Source organism: Odocoileus virginianus, chromosome 1, assembly GCF_023699985.2.
Source record: "Odocoileus virginianus isolate 20LAN1187 ecotype Illinois chromosome 1, Ovbor_1.2, whole genome shotgun sequence".
Lineage (NCBI taxonomy): Eukaryota > Metazoa > Chordata > Mammalia > Artiodactyla > Cervidae > Odocoileus > Odocoileus virginianus.
This window is the reverse complement of record NC_069674.1, coordinates 98573711-98593064: the sequence shown is the minus strand read 5'-3', so window position 1 is coordinate 98593064 and position 19354 is coordinate 98573711. Positions and strand designations below refer to the sequence as shown.

Here is a 19354-nt window from a genome sequence, read left to right as displayed (position 1 = left end):
AAAGGCAGGACCTGGAATCAATAAAGAGATTTCTGACCACGGAGGACTGGGGCAAAGAAAAGGAACTCACAGGAAAAACCTGAGGCTGAAAAGTGGGAGAAAACAGATGAGAAAGAGCCGGGGAGGCCACACAGCCCATGAGACTGAGCAGAGAGGGGCACCGGCTGATCTGCTGGGGACACCCAGGCCCGCAGAATGGACGGGCCTGCCTGCCAGGTCATTCTCTCTCAAGGCAATCACGTTTCCAGAAGCTCAAAGCTCAAATTGTTAGTGACTTCACTTGGTAATTACCAACACACCGAAAGCAGTGTTTTGAGAGGCAGCAGCCAGGCCTGTGGAATGCCTCTGAACTAGATGAAGCCACCAGGCTAGTAATTAAACTAACTTTATATGGAGAGGTCTCTTGCTCAAACTTGAGCGATCCTGCTCATGTCAAGAAAGCCATTTTAGCACAAAAGTGGAAACAAGAAACTTCTGAGCCTCAATTTCAGCTCAGATACCACCGCTGGCACCTCTGTTCTCCTAACTACAGAATTAGGAGACCGACTCCTTCCAGGGGGTGTTAGAGGGGATTAAGATTATGAAATACTATGAAGATGAAAAGGACTGAGTCTCAGCCTTGTATCATTTGCAGGTAGGTTAACAGTCTCCGTTTCTGTGTCAGCAAACAAGTTTTTACCATTTTATCCATCTAGACATTTTGATAGCAGTCATTGCCATGGCACCTAAGTGCTTTATACCAGACAAGCCACTGAAAGACTGCTTGGCATCTTGTCAAAATGACATGCTGCTATAGCATGTGAAAGTCTGCAAGAGCCTAAAAATTAGGAACAGAAGAGGACTTTTCTTCAGATTGATGATGAATGCTATGCCTCACGACAATACTGTTTATTTCTTACAGCTGGATCACAATTTGGTGAATGAAACAGCCATCACTTTGTGTTCCACTGCACAATCACACTGAGCATTTTAAGTGCTACTTTAAAAAAAAAAAATTCCAGCACAGGACTTCCCTGGTGGCTCAGTGGTGAAGAGCCCACCTGCCAATGAAGGGTTTTGAGACGCGGGTTTTGATCCCCGATCCAAGAAGATGCCACAGGCCGCAGAGCAACTAAGCCCAAGAGCCACAAGTGCTGAACCCACCTGCTGCTACTGCTGAAGCCCAGATGCCCTAGAGCCGGTGCTCCACAACAGAAGACGCCACGGCAATGAGAGGCCTGAACCACAGGAGAAGGTAGCCCCTGCTCGCTACCACTAGGGAGATGCCTACACAGCAGTGAAGACCCAGCACAGCCAAAAATGCATAAATAAATAAAATTACTTAAAAAAAAATCAGCATGTGTGTATTCCTAAACACTGCAAGATCTCTAAATAAAGGGCGAGATTCTCCCCAAAACACTAAGAGGGGCATCACATAATATTTGATCCTCACAACATCTCAGATCTTGGAGTACTCTGCCCACTACTTGACCTTGAGAAGTATAGAGTTCCAGCTGAGGAAGGCAGACTTGCTTGAAACAACCTCAGTTATTACACTGATTTTTCACCAAGGTCACCTAAAAACCTGAGTTAAAAAGAAAAGGATAAAAAAATATCCTTAGGGAATAATTCTATAAATGCTGTGCTGAATGGCAAAACTAGGCATTTAAAGTTCACTTGAAAAAGCAGTATGTTACACATGGACCATTTATATCCACTCAGGATAAGTTGGGAATAGAAAAAAAAGGAACAACTCTAATCTTATGTGTCTGTGGGACAAGGTTTCCAGGGTCAGTATTACACAACGTCCAAAAGGCCTTCCTCTTGCCAGCATGGAATGAAAATGAAGATGGCAGGCTTTGCAAAACCATGTGAACTGCTGATTTAAAATGTGGATTAAGTGGTGATCACGAAACTGATTCAAAACTCACATGAAGAATTAAATATTTCTAGATACGTTTACATAGAAAAAGGTAACACTAATTCTGCACAATGTGACTTTCTATATCTATGTGTAAATAAATGAAGATATGTTAAGCGGACGTTTGACTTACCTTCTTATATCCCTCAAGGTGAACTTATTCAAACTGGCCATGGAACTTCGTTCTTTAAATCTTCTCATTGAAAAACAGTGAACACCTCATGTTTGACGAAGCCTTAGAGCAGGGCATAATATAAAGCTAGTTCTAGTGGCAATGGCACCCCACTCCAGCACTCTTTTGCCTGGAAAATCCCATGGATGGGGGAGCCTGGAAGGCTGCAGTCCGTGGGGTCGCTAAGAGTGGGACGCGACTGAGCGACTTCACTTTCAGTTTTCACTTTCATGCACTGGAGAAGGAAATGGCAACCCCCTCCAGTGTTCTTGCCTGGAGAATCCTGGGGGACAGAGCAGCTTGGTGGGCTGACGTCTATGGGGTCGCACAGAGTCGGACACGACTGAAGCGACTTAGCAGCAGCAGCAGCAGCAGTTCATTACAACTTTTTTGGTAGAAAAGCGTAAATAAAAAATTTCAAGAATCGTCTAAAGCTCTTGTTTTGCAACTGTTCTCAAAAACTATTTCCTAAATGATAAATGGCTGACATGCAAGACAATCATGACAAGGCACACATGTGGATAGGCTGGGAACGACAGGATCAGAACATAAATTCCTGATCTGGTGTGGGCTTCACAGGAGTGGGTAAACTGAACTCAGCCCGTCTCCCTTGAAAGATGGCGCCCTGTGAGCCTGGCAGGCGCCATTCAAGGGTAACAGCGCTGAGAACCAGATTTTTACATCAGTAACAGATCCAAACAAAACTCTAGCCAGTGCCGTGGCAAACTGTGTGCGGGGGTCACGACATCATATTCATCCTTGATTTATGTCTTCTGAGGACAGCTACTTGGCAGATGGCAAGAAGGGGCACCTCTTTCTAACTAGCATGGAGATGCCCTATGAGCTCCGGCAGAAGATCTTCTTTCTCCAGGTACACAAATGTGAGGAATCAATTTCACACCAATGAACACTTACTAGTGTAGGAGATGAGTGTAGACTCAAATAAACGACTAACAGGATTTACCTTGTAGATCCCGAAGAAGCCCAAGTCCCTGACGACAGACAGAGCGCTGACTCGGGGCCCCGTGGTGATCTCTCCAGCCACTTGCAAACGGATCTTGACAATTTCCAAAGGGTTGGTGAAAATCACCTGGGAGCCCCCCGCCTAAAAAAGGAGGAAAAGAAAAGATTTAGTATAAAGCAGGGTGGCTTGGGAAGAGATGAGTGATTCTCCTCAAAGGAGCTCAGAATATTCTATCCTCAATACACTGGAGTTCCAGTTCTTGCCCCGACAATGAAAACAGCGATTATGAGTTTGAATCAAAATACAGTGACTGCCTGGGAGGACTTGGGTCAGGCTCTGCTTCCTTCACGTGGAGGCTGGACGAGAGCAGACACCAGAGACCTGGTCCAACTCAGAGACTCGCGGTGGCCTCCCCCAGGTCCTCACACTGCAGTGACAAACATTCCCTGAAGCACAGTCAACTGCCACCACAAGACTCAAAGCCAAGCACAGAAAGGCAGCCGCGAAACGAAAGTCAAGTGGTGTCCAATCAGAGAGACCCGACTGTGCCTTCCTCAGCACGGGAAGGGGCAAGAACACGGGCTTTCCCGTGATTTCTTTCTTTTTTATCAGCACTTCACAATTCTGTCACTATTTCAATAATTGCCAGAGAACATGCAAACTTAGATGAAAGCTATTCTTTTTACTTCTCTTAAAAAGTCAGATCCCTCATCAAACACCATTTTACGGACTTACTTACGCATTATTATATTTTATTTATGTATTAACCTGTGTATAGAATTGCTCTTTTCAAACAAGATAAATGTCAAAGTAGTAAAAAAAATATGCATTAAATCAATTACAGCCAAAACTATGAACAACATGTGTTCATTCTGGCAAATGGCTGGATGCCACACCTCCAAGATCATCTGTGGAAATCTCTAAAGTGCACACTCTAAGGGAAATTCTAAGCTATTTTGAAGCCATAAGCCTATATTTATTATAAGCAATTACATTCTTACTATACTTCAACTTGTTATTCCTTGTCTCAAACATATTACATTTTTATATCTTCCAAACTAAGGTTGACACACGAATGTAGTTCAGAATCTTCATTACGTAGCCACATCACCAAACCAGACCACAGACACGGTGCTGACACTGACAGCTTAGCAGATGCTATTGTGGTAACAGGCACAGTTTGGGTCAATTTCATACCAAACTACAGCTTGCTAGAGTCTCTGAGCCCTCAGAAAATGGCTTGTATTAGTCAAAACCAGTTATAGGAATGGCCTCTGAAGTATTGTTTAATACCTGGAAATAAAAATCAGAAGCAACATAAATATGCAGTGGGAAGGGATAGATTAAATGCACTTGAGTATGTGCCTGCAATGAGATATTATGCTGCCAATAAAAATAAGGTGGGAGGTATTCAATATGCATTAGAAGCAAAAACTCTCAGATGTGTAAACACATGCATGTCTCTCTCCCTATTATCCCTGACCATCACATAGCAGAGATACAGTACACTGGTAACAGACGGTTTCTTTTCTTTTCCACTATATTTTTTGTTTCTTCCACATAGACCATGTCATGCTTCCATAAAGAAAAATAAATACTGCTGCACAACTTATCAGAGAGGTAATGTTAACCAAAAAAAAGACAAAGTAAAATGTTCATCCTTTAACTGTCTAAATCAAATCATTTTTCCATTTTCACCAAACTTAGTCAAGACACACATTCTTAAAAACAGTCTGGGATGTTCCTCTCTCCACCCATATAAACTACGGAGAAGGCAGTCTTCACCTCTGTCTAGACAGCCACCGACTCCCTGTCTCTATTTGCTTATCTCATGTTTCACCCATCATCTTCATCTCTCCTGGGTGACTAAGGAAGTTGTAGAAAAAATCTGGTTTGGATTCATGAAAAGACCCACAGAAGGCCCCTCTCCAGGGGGAAGGAGGGCCTGCTGGGGTCTTCTGTCCACACGAAGCCATGCTACTTCCCCTGATCTGGGGCTCAGAACAGCCACACCTTGCTCACACGCCTGCGACCTGCAGGTGGGCCAGAAGACCGACCCCTGCCTGTCTATAGCCCTGGACTATTTTGTGAGTTTGCACCTGCATCTTTCCAAGTGACAGGGAGGGAGTTGCCTAAGGGAATGCAAAACGAAGAGATAAAAGGGACCTGGCCTGGTACCAGGGCTGAGGGCACAGTAAAGGACTGTGTTTGTGCTTCTGGACTTGAGTTTTCATGTTGCAAAAATAAATAAGAATTTAAAAACTGTTCCATGCGGGAGCACTGCTGGGAAGGATTTGCTGAACTGGAATTAGCCTGAGGTTGACTTTTAAAAGCTCAAAAGTAGGGAAGACCATGTTCACCAAGGGTAGAATAGAGAGCAGTTAGCGCACATGTACATGGATCTTCTAGAAGAACAGAACAGAGATCCAACGCACACGCACCACGTGCTGCCAAGAGCGGTTAAGCGGCAGCTGAGCATCACGTGTGACGACGGAGCCTCAGTCACTACTAGTCGAACCATCTCACTTGTCACGAGGATCAAAGAGATGGTGGATGTAGAGCAGGCAGCACAGTGCTGAGATTCTAAACACACTGGTTTCCTGTCCTCGAGCTCCGGACTGATGACTGTCCTCCCTGGTGGCATGTTATGGCTGCTTGAAGAGCTTTTCAAAAGCAGTGACTCCTAGATCTTACTGTTGGCAAATTAAATGAGAATTTCTGCATCTGCCCCTCCCTATGTGATTAAAATGTGCAGTCAGAGTTGAGAATCATTTTACTTCACTACATCATCTGAAGGCTGCCTTTCAACTCTGAGAGGCTGCTTAAAGGGCTTAAGGCTTTGATATCTAATTCCAGTTTTCTACATACTTACAGAGTAACATTTACATGTTTTACATCTAAACTTCTAACAAACCTTTTATACATATCCAAGTAGTAATAACATTATTGAAGGTTATGATGTTTAGGTATAGAATTGCTATCTTATTCATTACCTCTGCTGTTGTCTAGTTGCTAAGTTGTGTCTGACTCTTTAGCAACCCCATGGACTGTAGCCCGCCAGGCTCCTCTGCCTGCCAAGAATACTGAAGTGGGCTGTGATTTCCTTCTCCACAGGATCTTCCTGACCCAGGGATCGAACCCACATCTCCTGCATGGCAGGCAGATTCTTTACTGCTGAGCCACCAGGGAAGCCCATTTATTATCTTATAAATAATACCCACAAAAGTCAATAGTATATACAATAAAATAAGAAAGAATACTCAATTCCCTTGACTCCAAGCCAACTGACAGATATCAATCTTTTAGAGCAGCACAGTGAAGTCTATCACTAAGGATGATGCAAAAGTTCCCTTCAGAGAGCTGTAGAAAATAGGGGCAGTGGGGAGAAAAGAGTGCAGTGATACTAGGGAAAAATGATGATGTGCTCATTACCTCTGGGGCTTCAGAAAGAAAGAACCTACAGACTCAAAGTGGTATGCTGCAGTGGGGCTGAAGATGAATCAGTCCTTTGGAGTCAAACTGGAAGGAAATGAGAGACTCCGAGGCACCAAGAGAAGATACTTATCATCAGATGCACGGGGTCCGGGCACCACCACGACCCGATCACTGAACGGTACACTCCGGCTGCCCTTCAGCCTCCTGGCCTATTGTCCATTCACAGCACCTTCCCCACATCCCGCCTCTGCAGAGATCAAAGACAGCTGAATCTGCAGACAGCGGACAGGAACACCTATTGTGCACGTGATGTCTCCGTGTCCCTCATCACTTGAAGCCTCTGGCTGTGAAGATATTGGTTTTTGTATGTGTACAAATTTGTCACAAAGCACTTCCCTGTGACTTTCTGGACTCTGTGGCAAGCAGGCCAGGTGACAGTTTTCCACATTAGAACCAGCTCCACGTGGCATAAAATATTTACAATGGGGACACTGACTTGTTTTTAGGCTTCTCAGCATAGTCTTTATGATTGAAATCTTAGTTAATATCCAGTATCTGGATCCACCTAAATAGAAACTCACACACCTATTGCAGATTCACTTCTGAAGCTTGATCATTCATTCATGCATTTACTCAACAAATTAAAAAAAAAAAAATATATATATATATATATATATATTTGGCTGTGCTGGGTCTTAGCTGAGGCATGCAGGATCTAATTCTCTGACCAGGAATCAAATCTGGGCTTCCTGCATTGGGAGCCCATAGTCTTAGCCACTGGATCACCAAGAAGTCCCAATTCACCAAATATTTTTAAGCAATCAGGTTCCAAGTTTGTCCTAGCAACAGTAACGACACAAGATGAGTGAGAAAGCATTCCTGTTCTCAAGGAGTTTTAAAGGGGACTGGAGGTAATAAACATTCATTAAGCATTCATCACAGGCTATTAGGGTGTTGTTTTGCATGCATCAATATTCTATATGCTTTCTGTTCACTCACGAAACAGGTATTTTTTTTCTCCAGATTTTACATAAGAGGAAACCAAGGCATAGAAAGATGGAAGCAACTATTATGGACTGAACAGTGTTCCACCAGAATTCATAAAGTCTTAGCCCTTAGTATCTTAGAATGGGACTAAAAGCAAACATAGGACTTTATAAGAGCTAATTAAGGTAAACTGAAATCACGGGGGTAGGCCCTAATCCAATGTGACTGGTGTCCTTAGATACAGACACAGGTATACACAGAGAAAGGACTGTGAGGAGCAGAGCAAGAGGGCAGCCGTCGTCAAGCCAAGAGGAGCCTCAGGAGAAACCGACCCTGCTGGCACCCTGATCTTGGACTTCCAGCCTTCAGAAATGCGAGAAAATAAATCTACCTTGTCACCCCACACATGGCATTTTGTTACGGCAGCTCTAACAAACTAATACAGCAACTTACACTCCAGAGCTACACAGCCAACAGGCAGAAGGAAGGCTTTTCTACTGAGTCCAAGAAACACATCCCTTACGAATACAAAAGATGGCACATAAGACAAATGTGTGGTATGCAATTCAAAGGAGGGAAAGATTTCCGCGAGCCTGGATAATCTGGGGAGGTGGTAAAGCACATAAGGAGATAACAGGCACATAGATGTTTTTCAAGTTGATAAAGTTTCATTTGTCTAATCTTGCTCCTGTGCCCTTGGTGTCACACCAAGAAATCACTGCCAAATCCAACATCATGAAGTTTTTCCCCTGTTTTCTTCGAGTAGTTTTATGGTTTCAGGTCTTACATTTAATGTAAGGTAAGGGTGCAAATTAATTTTTTTCCATGTGGATATCTGTTTTTCCCAAGAGCTTCCCAGGTGGGAAAGAACCTGCCTGCAAATGCAAGATATATAAAAGATGTGGGTTCAATCCCTGAGTTGGGAAGATCCCCTGGAGGAGGGCACGGTGACCCATTCTAGTATTCTTGCCTAGAGAATCCCATGGACAGAGGAGCCTGGCAGGCCACAGTCCATAGGGTCACGAAGAGTTGGGCATGACTGAAGTGACTTAGCATGCATGCATATTCAGTTTTCTCAACACCATTTGAGGAAAAAACCATTCTTTCTCCCACAGTGTGGTCTTGCCACTTCTGTTGAAGATCATTTGACCATATGCACAAGGATGTGTTTCCCAGTTCTCTATTCTATTCCATTAGCTTAATATGCCTGTTTTTATGCCAGTTATCATACTGTTTGATTACTGTGCCTTTGTATAACTTGTCGTATTTTTTTAAAATATCTTTTCCTTTTTACTGCTTGATGCATTTTACAACAGATATCACATAACCTAATTTTTACCTCTGCATGATTCAGTATGGCTCCCTAAATGTGCGGACATTTTCTAACAAAATCACAATATTACTTTCACTTATAATAAAATTGGCAATATTTCTTTGGTATCATCTCATACCTAGTCCAAAGTTAAAAAATACAAATTGGCTCCAAAATGTGTTTATTGGTTTGTTTGAATCAAGATGTAAACAAGGTTTCCACTTTAACTTGATTATATCTCTAAGTTCCTTTTTTTAAAGGTGAATATTAAAAGTATTTTATGCCGAAATGTCCATCAGCCAATGAATATACAAAGAAAAGGTGGGAAATACCTACACTGGACTGTTATTTAGGGAAGAAATCCTGTCACATGCTACAACATGGATGAACCTCAAGGACAAATTCATAGAAAGCTATGGTTTCCAGGGATTGGCAGAAGGAAGAAATGAGAAATTGTTCTAAGAGCAGAGTTTCAGTTTTTAAGATGAAAAACTTCTAGAGATTTGCCGCACAGCTGTGCGAATACAGTTAACGCTACTAGATTGTACAATTAAGAATGGTTAAGGACTTCCCTAGTGGTACAATGGATAGGAATTCGGTCACCAATGCTAGGGACATGGGCCCGATCCCTGGTCCGAGAGGATCCTACACGCAACAGGCAACTGAAGACCACGTGCTGCTGAACAATAACAGAGAGTTGTAACCATTTCATAGACTCATCGTGAGCACAACTACCGAGCCCACACACCAAGAGCCGGGCTCTGCAAGGAGAGAAGCCGCCGCAACGAGAGACCTGCGCAGTGCAACAGAGCAGTCCCCCTCACTGCAACGAGAGAGCCCTCACACAGCAGCGAAAACCCTGCGAAATCAAAGTTAATAAATAAGTCAAGAAAAAAGAGTGGTTAAGATGGTAAATTATATGTCATGTGTTTTTCCCCACAGCTAAAATAAAAAAATAAAAAACAGAATTGGTGAAAAAAAAGGAAAAAGAAGATAACATGTAAACTGATCACCGAAGCACAGTTAGGATTTAGGAAATCCAGGCAGAGAAAGACACAGTCCCCCTGACAAGAGCTTGCACCACACTCAGAAGGGAAATAAAACCAGCAGCACAATTGTCCAAAAAGAGTCTAATAAGGATAATTACGATGAAATCAACATGACCATCTCAGAACATCCACTGAGGGCTTGCTAAAAGCTCTGTTAGACTTTCTGTTTGGGTCCTCAAAACATCATCAGATAGGTGATAATACTATTCCCATTTTATAAGTGAGCAAGTGAGACTGAAAGGAGGTTAAGTACCTTGCCAGAGGTCACACAGCTAAGAAGGGGAAGCCTGGATTCAAAACCAGACCTGCTGGACGCCAGAGCCTGAACACCGATTTCCACTGCTTATCATGGGAGCATGGAAGAATCATCACTTCAGATGGCTGGAGGGGTGTGAGACAGCAAGGTGGAGAATGAGGCTACTGGGCCGGTGCGTGGAAGGCCTGCACTGCTAACCTCGGTGAGTGGAGCCTTCCCCTGGGGAGGTGCCTGGGTGGGAGCCTGCGGTGGGAGGGAAGCTGGTAAGTGGAGTTTAGGAGCCGGCCAGTGTTGGGACTAGAATCTAGGTCTCAGAAAGGTGACTGGCAGCAAAGTGAAAGTGAAAGTCGCTCAGTCGTGTCTGACTCTGTGACCCCATGAACTATACAGTCCATGGAATTCTCCAGGCCCGAATACTGGAGTGGGTAGCCTTTCCCTTCTCTAGGGGATCTTCACAACCCAGGGATCAAACCCAGGTCTCCTGCACTGTAGGCAGATTCTTTACCAGCTGGGCCACAAGGGAAGCCCACGAATACTGGAGTGGGTAGCCTATCCCTTCTCCAGGGGATCTTCCTGACCCAGGGATCGAACCAGGGTCTCCTGCATTGCAGGTGGATTCTAACCAACTGAGCTATGAGGGGAGAGTTTACTAGAAGGGAGAACCCCTGAGGCAGGGATAAAAATCAAGCATTTAGCAGACTAGGTGAGAGAGAAGAAAAGCCAGAATTAAAACAGTTACACTGGTAATGAGGTGGGGGGCGGGGTATGCTCAATCACTAAGCTGTGTCTGACTTTTTCCACCCCGTGGACTGTAGCCCACCAGGCTCCTCTGTCCATGGACTTCTCCGGGCAAGAATACTGGAGTGGATTGCCTTCCAAGGGAACCCTCCTCCAGGGGATCTTCCCAACTCAGGGATCGGACTCACATCTTGTGTCTTCTGCATTCACAGGCAGGTTCTTTACCGCCAAGCTATCAGGGAAGCCCTGAGCTGGGCAGTAGGGAGATGCAGTAGAGATCAGCAGGGCTTGGAGCTGAATGTGGGGCTGAAAGTGGGTAGGATCAGAGAAAGGATCTGAGTTTTTGCATATGTGTAAAATGGAGGAACAAAGAGACCTAGAGAAACGACACATCCAGAAGGCAGTAAAAGGGCAAGTTGGGAATTAAGGACTGAGACACGGATGAGGGCATCACCCTACGTATGTGCCTCCTGAAGGCGAGGGTTTATATGGGGTGAAAGGAAGATGAAACACCCAGGATGGAGGGCTTCCTTGGTGGTTCAGAGGTAAACAATCTGCCTGCTAACGCAGGAGACACGGGTTTGAACCCTGGGTCGGGAAGATCCCCTGAAGGAGGAAACGGCAACCTCCAGTGTCCTCGCCTCGAGAATCCCATGGTCTTAGGAGCCTGGGGGGTGACTGTCGATGGAGTCGCAAGGAGTCAGACACAATTAAGCAACTAAGCAACAACAAAGAGCTAAGAAATGATGAGGCCCTCCAGCTGTATACCACAGTGCACAGTGACCCAGGCACAGATGTCAAGAAAGGGGCTTCCCGAAGGGAGAAGGCAGCCAGCCAAGGCTGCTGAGACAGGGAGGTGAAGTCCAGTGCGTGCAGCGACCTGTGATTGCAGAGGGAGGCTGAGAAATTAGAGCTCCTGTCATCTCCATTTCTCAAGGGAAGGGGAGAAAGAGAGAATGCTAGTCATTTACGGAAGCAAGCAAGGTGGAATGAAAATTTATTTAGGGTATTAAGGAGAAAAAGATCTAGGGAGAGTGAAAAGATAAACAGATAATTATGTTACACTTAAGCAGAATAGCACAAGTTCTGAGGCGAGGAGGAGGAGTGGAAGGGAGTTCTGTAAAGCTTGCAGATTTGCCTTAATGACACACACAGAGTTGTGGGATAATTTCGATTCACAGCAGAAACTGACAATTATTAGTCTTAGTTTTACTATACAGCCTTCAAAGATACAGAAAATAGAATCAAATGGATCAGGATTTGGCGTAAGGAGCCACAACTCAAGTTCTAGAGCATAAATGAAAACAACATGAGAGCCCTAGGAAGCAGCAGCAGAGTTACGCTCCGGCTCTCCAGTGAAGTTACGGCGAAGTCAGTCTGACCTGCAACACAGATGGGAGGACGAAGCAGTGAGTGGCATCTAAGGGTGAGCTCAAGGCCACTGCTCGTGCCTTCAAGGCCTCCACCCGAAGACGGGAAGACGCAGCAGGCAGCCAGTTTAAACACTACATAGGGCTGTTTTGATCATGATATCCAGCCCCACCACTCCATGGCAAACAGATAGGGAAGGTGGAGACAGTGAAAGATTTTATTTTGCGGGGCTCCAAAATCACTGTGGGTGGTGACTGCAGCCATGAGATTTAAAAGATGTTTGCTCCTTGGGAGAAAAGTTATGACAAACCTAGACAGTGCATCAAAAAGTAGAGGCAAAAAAATAAACAAGTAAAAAGCCAAGATATCACTTTGCCGACAAAGGTCCATCTAGTCAAAGCTATGGTTTTTCCAGCCGTCATGTATGAATGTGAGAGTTGTACTAAGAAGGCTGAGCACTAAGAATTGATGCTTTTGAACTGTGGTGTTGGAGAAAACTCTTGAGAGTCCCTTGGACTGCAAGGAGATCCAACCAGTCCATCCTAAAGGAAATCAACTCTGAATATTCATTGGAAGGACTGATGCCAAAGCTGAAGCTCCAATACTTTGGACACCTGATATGAAAAGCTAACTCACTGGAAAAGACCCTGATGCTGGGAGGGATTGGGGGCAGGAGGAGAAGGGGATGACAGAGGATGAGATGGCTGGATGGCATCACCAACTCGATGGACGTGAGTTTGAGCAAACTCCGAGAGAGAGTGCATGACACGAAAACCTGGTATGTTGCAGTCCACTGGGTCACAAAGAGTCAGACATGATTTAGTTACTGAACAACAACAAAGAGTTGTAACCATTTCATAGACTCATTGTGAGGACTAAATAAAGTAGTATGTACCAACAGCCAGCACAGTGCCCAACACAGGGCAGCTGCTCAAGAAATGGGGGGGTGCTGTTGGGAGTCAGTGTGGCCCCATGATTGACAGCTGAGGCTCTGACAAACTTCTTACACACTCAAAACTTACTCCCCTGTAAAATGGACACAGTGACATGAATGCTCTTCATGCTTTCAATGTACCAACTGTAGGATCAGGTGTACGGGAATAAACGAAACTGACAGAGATCCTCATGGAGCCCACATTTGGGGTGTTCTTTAGAGGGTGATGAGAGGAGAACATGGGAACAAGTAACGGAAGCACCAATTTGGTACCAGATTGGTCTTTGGTACCAAAACCAGTGCCAAGCACCAGCACACCACAGCGCTCCATCAGTGGTACTGGGTACCATTAATGAATACACGACAGAACTCTGTTTAGGTGAATTTATGTTAAACAAGCCCTTTTAAAGCCAGTACAATTGAGTTCTCAAATTTTTCTTTCCTAGGAACTTGCAAATTAAACCTTCTTTCATAGGAAAGCACGGTCATACTCAGGATTCATAGGAAGTGGCCTCATCAGGTCAAACAAAGGGGCAGTAAAAAAAGGATGGAAAGAACTCCTCTGAGTGAGAGGTGATGCCGTAGAGCTCAGCATAACCTGATGGCTTTTATTTTATACAAATCCATTCAATTATATTTAATGAAATTCAAGCTAACATTCAATACATTCTGGGCACTTTTCCATTTTGAAGTTGTTGGGTTTTTTTTTCAACTGAGAAACTGTTAATCATCACATCCTGGTAAAAATGACAATGGCTCGGTAGATAGCCAGCACAGACTGTAACACTATTTGTGGGCTGGTCTCTGTTCTTTTAGGTGTGGGCTGCTCTCAACAGCCGGGAAGCCACTGTGGAAATGTATACAGAAGGGGCTGAGAAAGAGACTAGATTGAGGGCAGTACAGAAGAGCTTCCCCTGCCGAAAACGATGCACCATGTACTCCTCCTGATCAGGCGATATGACTGCTAGAAGGGAAAGGCAACACAATCACCTTAATGTTCAAGATCAAGTTCTAATATTTGGCTTTTAAAGCCATCCCAAGAGGATGCTAGGGTTTATGGTGGCACTAGTGATAAAGAATAAATCTGCCAATGCAGAAGACCTCAGAGACACAGGTTAGATTCCTGGATCAGGAAGATCCCCTGGAGAAGGAAACGGCAACCCACTCCAGTGCTCTTGCCTGGAGAATCGCATGGACAGAGGAGCCTGGCAGACTGCAGTCCATGGGGTCAACACAAAGAGTTGGACACGAATGAGGCAACCAAGAAGAGCACAAGTGGATGTAGACGCCTGATCCTGCCACCAACACAAATAAAAGCGCACATCTCCATATGACAGTTGTAGCTACGAGAGTCCCTCTGAAGTCTGTGATCTTCAGAAATTCATTTCTGCTTCCAGGAGGGCTGAGAGCAACCAGAAAGGGGCGTGGGGCTATGGAAGCTACAACTATGCCAGCATGAAGCCCACGCACCACGCTTCTCAAGTGAATGGCGCTCTATCAACACAAAGCATCATTCTTTCCAAATACTCTAATTTTTCCCATGATACGGTCCTCAAGGCTCGAAGTAAAATATAGGTTTTTTTCTTCTAATACTCCCTCTCTGAAATGGGCTAAACAGTCTGCAAAGAACCTAAAATGTAGCTTCTCTCACAGCTTTTGCTCAGTGCCAAGTGCTTCTGTCAGCGTGATTTTTTCTTCTCTTTCTCCCACTTTTGCCACCCAAATCCCTTCTGCCATATTATAGGATTTGCTTCATTATTAACACTTCTGATCTGCATAGTTAACTTTATTCAGGGAAGAAATACTTCTTTCTTAAAAACAGAATTTCAAGAAATCAAATATTTAGCAAGGCAACAGTATCTAGAATCTTAATGTACTGCCCAAATTCTCTACTCCAAGAATAGTGCTTTTCACTGAAATGTAACTTATTTTAGGGCCAATGATTATGATCAAGTAGGTTTTAAAGTTATCTGGGAATAGAGAATTTCCTGATAGTCCAGTGGTTAGGACTTGGCGCTTTCACTGCCAGGCTCCATCCAGGTTCAATCCCAGGTTGGGGAACTAAGATCTCTCAAACTGCGTGGTGGGAACAAACAAAAAAAAGTTACAGAGGAATTATGGAGAAGACGACGCACCCCACTCCAGTCCTCTTGCCTGGAAAATCCCATGGATGGAGGAGCCTGGTGGGCTGCAGTCCACAGGGTCGCAAAGAGTCGGGCACAACTGAGCAACTTCACTTTCACTTTTCACTTTCATGCATTGGAGGAGGAAATGGCAACCCACTCCAGTGTTCTTGCCTGGAGAATCCCAGGGACGGGGGAACTTGGTGGACTGCAGTCTATGGGGTCGCAAAGAGTTGGACATGACTGAAGTGACTTAGCAGCAGCAGCAACAAGGGAATTAAACATGACTTGAGGCTTTCTGCTCACGATTACAATCACAGGAAATAGCAGCAGCCTCAACACATTATTTAAAAGATAATGTTTTAGATAATCTAAAAGATGTTCAAGAACCCCATAACTCATTTTCTCTCACCTGTTACAAACTAAACAAGCCTTTCTCTTAATGCTTCTTTACTAACCAAGATGCATTCCTTGAACATTCTTTCCTGGGACTTGGGAGGCGTCAAAAGAACTCACAAGACAATAAAGCCCTTATGATCCCTGTTCCTGCCCCCACCATTCTAGGCAATAGTCTGTGAATACTCAGAGAATAGTAACAATACTGCATGTAAAAAAAAAAAAATTGATTCTGTCATCAATCTGCTGTCCACAGAAAACATAGCAGTATATTTTTTTTAACACAGTGTAATTTCTGCTATATTTTAAACTAAAAGCATTAAATATAACTGTAATTTAATCACCTCCCTTTAATTTGAATTCACATGGTAGATACTTAGAGCTACTTAAAAAATTAAGTGGCAAAATGTATATGAAGAATATGTATCTTGATATTTTAATTATGCTCAATTGAATGTACTTAGATTTAAAGTGCTTTTCACAAGTGACATGTGCTAAGAATATCTAATTGCACAGTGACATTCAAAAATGTGTGCTTACATGTGTCAAAAATAGATTAATATGAAGTTATGGAGTATGAGGTATTTTTTTAAACTAAAACCTATGTACATTATTTTGATTATTTAGATACAAATAAAACTATAAAACTGCAACTACAATAAAGGTCTACCTAGTAAATGTCTAATGATTTACTTTAGATGATGAATATTCAAGTGATAACACAATGTGTTACTTGAATAAATTGGGAAACAAAGATTTCTTAGGAAATCTAAGCTTCGACACATTTTCCATTTACTCTCTACCTCAATGTAAAATGGAGACATGAAAATAACTTGCATGTCACTCGTATGCCGTGCAGGTATTATCATGGTGTAGGAAGAACGCATGTAAAAAAGCAGACATTCGGCAAATAACAGCGGGTGAATTAAATTCAAATGCAGTGCCCAATGGACTCAGCTGCTGTTCACAAATGTTGAAGACGGGCAGGTGCTCGGCAATGTTAAAGAGCAGCTGGCAAAAATATGAGGGCATGAGGCTGAGGTGCCGCTCACTCCATCCAGCTGTGAAGGGAAAGTGCCGGACTCAGGGGCCTCATGAGGGGTCAGCACCCTGCTGTGATCGAGAACCTGAACCTGTGCTGCAGCTGAGAAAAGAACCCTTGTCTTAACTCCTGGGGTTAGCGGCTGAATCCTGTCCCTCCAAAACTCATATACTGAAGACCTGAGCCTATACTTCTTACGTGACTGCACTTGGAGACAGAGCCTTTTAAGAGGTATGAAGGGAACATGAGGTCATATGCACGTGTGCTAAAGTTGCATCTACTCTTTGCAATCCTATGGACTGTAGCCTGCCAGGCTCCTCTGTTCATGGGATTCTCCAGACAAGAATACTGGAGTGGGCAGCCATTTCCTCTTCCAGGGGATCTTTCCAACCCAGGGATTCAAACTTGCATCTCTTATGTCTCCTGCATTGGCAGGCAGGTTCTTTACCACTAGTGCCACGTGGGAAGCCCATGAAGTTATATGCGTGCATGCGTGCTAAGTCACTTCAGTCCTGACCAACAGTTTGTGAAGTCTTATAGGTGTGCCCTAATTCAATATGACCAGAGTCCTTAAGAGATTAGGATAAAGACAATACACAGATTGAGGGGTGACCAAGTGAGGATGCAGGGGGAAGACAGCCACCTACAAGCAAAAGAAAGAAGCTTAAGAAAACCAAACTTGCAGACACCTTGATCCTGGACTTCCTGCTTCTACAAGTGTGAGAAAAACGTCTTCTGTTGTTTAAGCCACGCTTCTATTGTTAAGCCTGTGGCATTTTGCTATGCCAGCCTAGAAAACTAATACACTTAGTTAAACTTACTAAATGCACGCCTCTTAACACAAAGCAAGATGGAATTTTCTCCTTTGATTTGATGTGTAAATTAAGCTCTTAAGGGAAAGATCTGTGACTTGACTGTTAAGAATTCTGAAAAGAGAACAGATTCTTACCACTCACCTGTTTTTGAGACAGATACCAAATTGAAATCCTCTATTCTTAATTTCTTAACTACATGGCAAGGCAGAAAAAAAGTACACTGTTAATGTGGTTTACAAATACTAAGTTTCAAGTTTTCAACTTCATAAGGTTTTAATATGCCTAGAGAAGCCTGGCCAGCGAACCGAAGTGGAATTGGTTTGACTGATATTAAAAAGTAATGAAGTTATAGACCTGTCAGACACATTCACATTTGGGCTCTGCCTGTTATATCATGTCTATTTTGACTACAACTACCAGAATTCCTTAATGGTTTACAGATCTTCAATGTCTAAAGTATCTTAACTGTATGAAAGATGGGACCCAACCTTTCTTCATATTTTCATATTATAACAACTCCCTCCCTTATTTATTAGAAAGCCAGAAGGACGACCCAGGGTTTGAACTGTGTTAAGTCAAACAAAAACTCTGAGACTTTCGCCAAGAAGGGGAAGGGAGAACAGAAGAGCAACAGCTGGTTGGCTCAGGGTCTATCACGAGATGGACTTGCTTCAGGTCAGACGACGTCTCTGAGCCAGCAAAGACAGCCCTTGGCTTCCCTGGTGGTTCAGATGATAAAGTCTTTGTCTGCAATGCAGGAGACTGGGGTTCGATCCCTGAGTCAGGAAGATCCCCTGGAGAAGGGAATGGTTACCACTCCAGCATTCTTTACCTAGAGAGTTCATGGAGAGAGAAGCCTGCTGGGGTCCAGTCCCTGGGGTTGCAAAGAGTTGGACACGACTGAGTGACTAACATACACACACACAAAGGCAGCCCTCAGCCAATTAGGCCAGCGCTCTGAACTCTGACTGCCATCAGATAGCCTTTATTTTTGCTCCAAGTTCAAGTAAGAGTCTGGAGAAAAAGTTTTCCACAGCACCAGGCAGGCCAGAGAATTCTCACTGCAGCCCAGTGCCTCAATCTTACCCCCCAGAAGACTTACTGGGCTAACTGTGAAGGAGCAAAATTATTTTCATAATCCTCCAAAATCCACAGCTTAATTAAGGTTCACTCATGGAGGTGTATAGTCTATAGGTTTGGGAAAATGGTTACTGACACATTAGCAGCGTCATAATATCATACGAAGTATTTTCACTGCCCTAAAAATCCTGTGTTCTGCTTCCTCCCTTCCTCCTCACTTCCTCCTCCCAACTCCTGGCAACCACTGATCCTTTTGCTGTCTGCATAGTTTTGCCTTTTACAGGATGTCCTATAGTTGGAACCACACACTATGTAGCAGTTTCAAGGCTTTTGCTGAAAACATAAGTTTTCAACCCCTTTGAGTAAATACCAAAGCATATAGTTATTGGATCTCACTGTGAGAGGAGGTTTAGCTTTATTAGAAACCTCCAAACTGTCTTCCAAAGTGGCTGCACGACAGTGCGCCATCACCAGGAACAAACGAGACTTTCTGTTGCTCCACATCCTCACCAGCCCCTGGTACTGTCAGTGTTCTCGATTTTACCTCCTCTAGTAGGTGTGTTGTGGTATTTGACCATTGTCAGTCTTTTCTTTTTAAATGCCATTATTTTCTATGATTCCTTCATGATTCTGACATAATTTCACATGCTAACCATCCAATAAAATCTTTTCTACTAAGAACATAAGCAATAATGAGTTAAGTTATACCAAGTGCCCCAAGTTGTATATCTTCATCCTGTTCTTAAGATTCTATATGTATTTGCAGGTTAGTTTATTTGC

General features: G+C 43.7%; 1 protein-coding gene across 3 annotated transcripts in view; it reads right to left on the bottom strand.

Annotated features, from left to right (window-relative positions):
- Positions 1 to 19354, bottom strand: part of SLC25A13 (solute carrier family 25 member 13) — a 226378-nt gene that overhangs the window by 37278 nt on the left and 169746 nt on the right. For all 3 annotated transcript variants that reach the window (XM_020869840.2, XM_070471249.1, XM_070471251.1), the window contains exon 14: positions 3037 to 3177. In XM_020869840.2, the coding sequence (XP_020725499.2) occupies positions 3037 to 3177 (141 nt within the window). The remainder of the gene's footprint in view (positions 1 to 3036; positions 3178 to 19354) is intronic.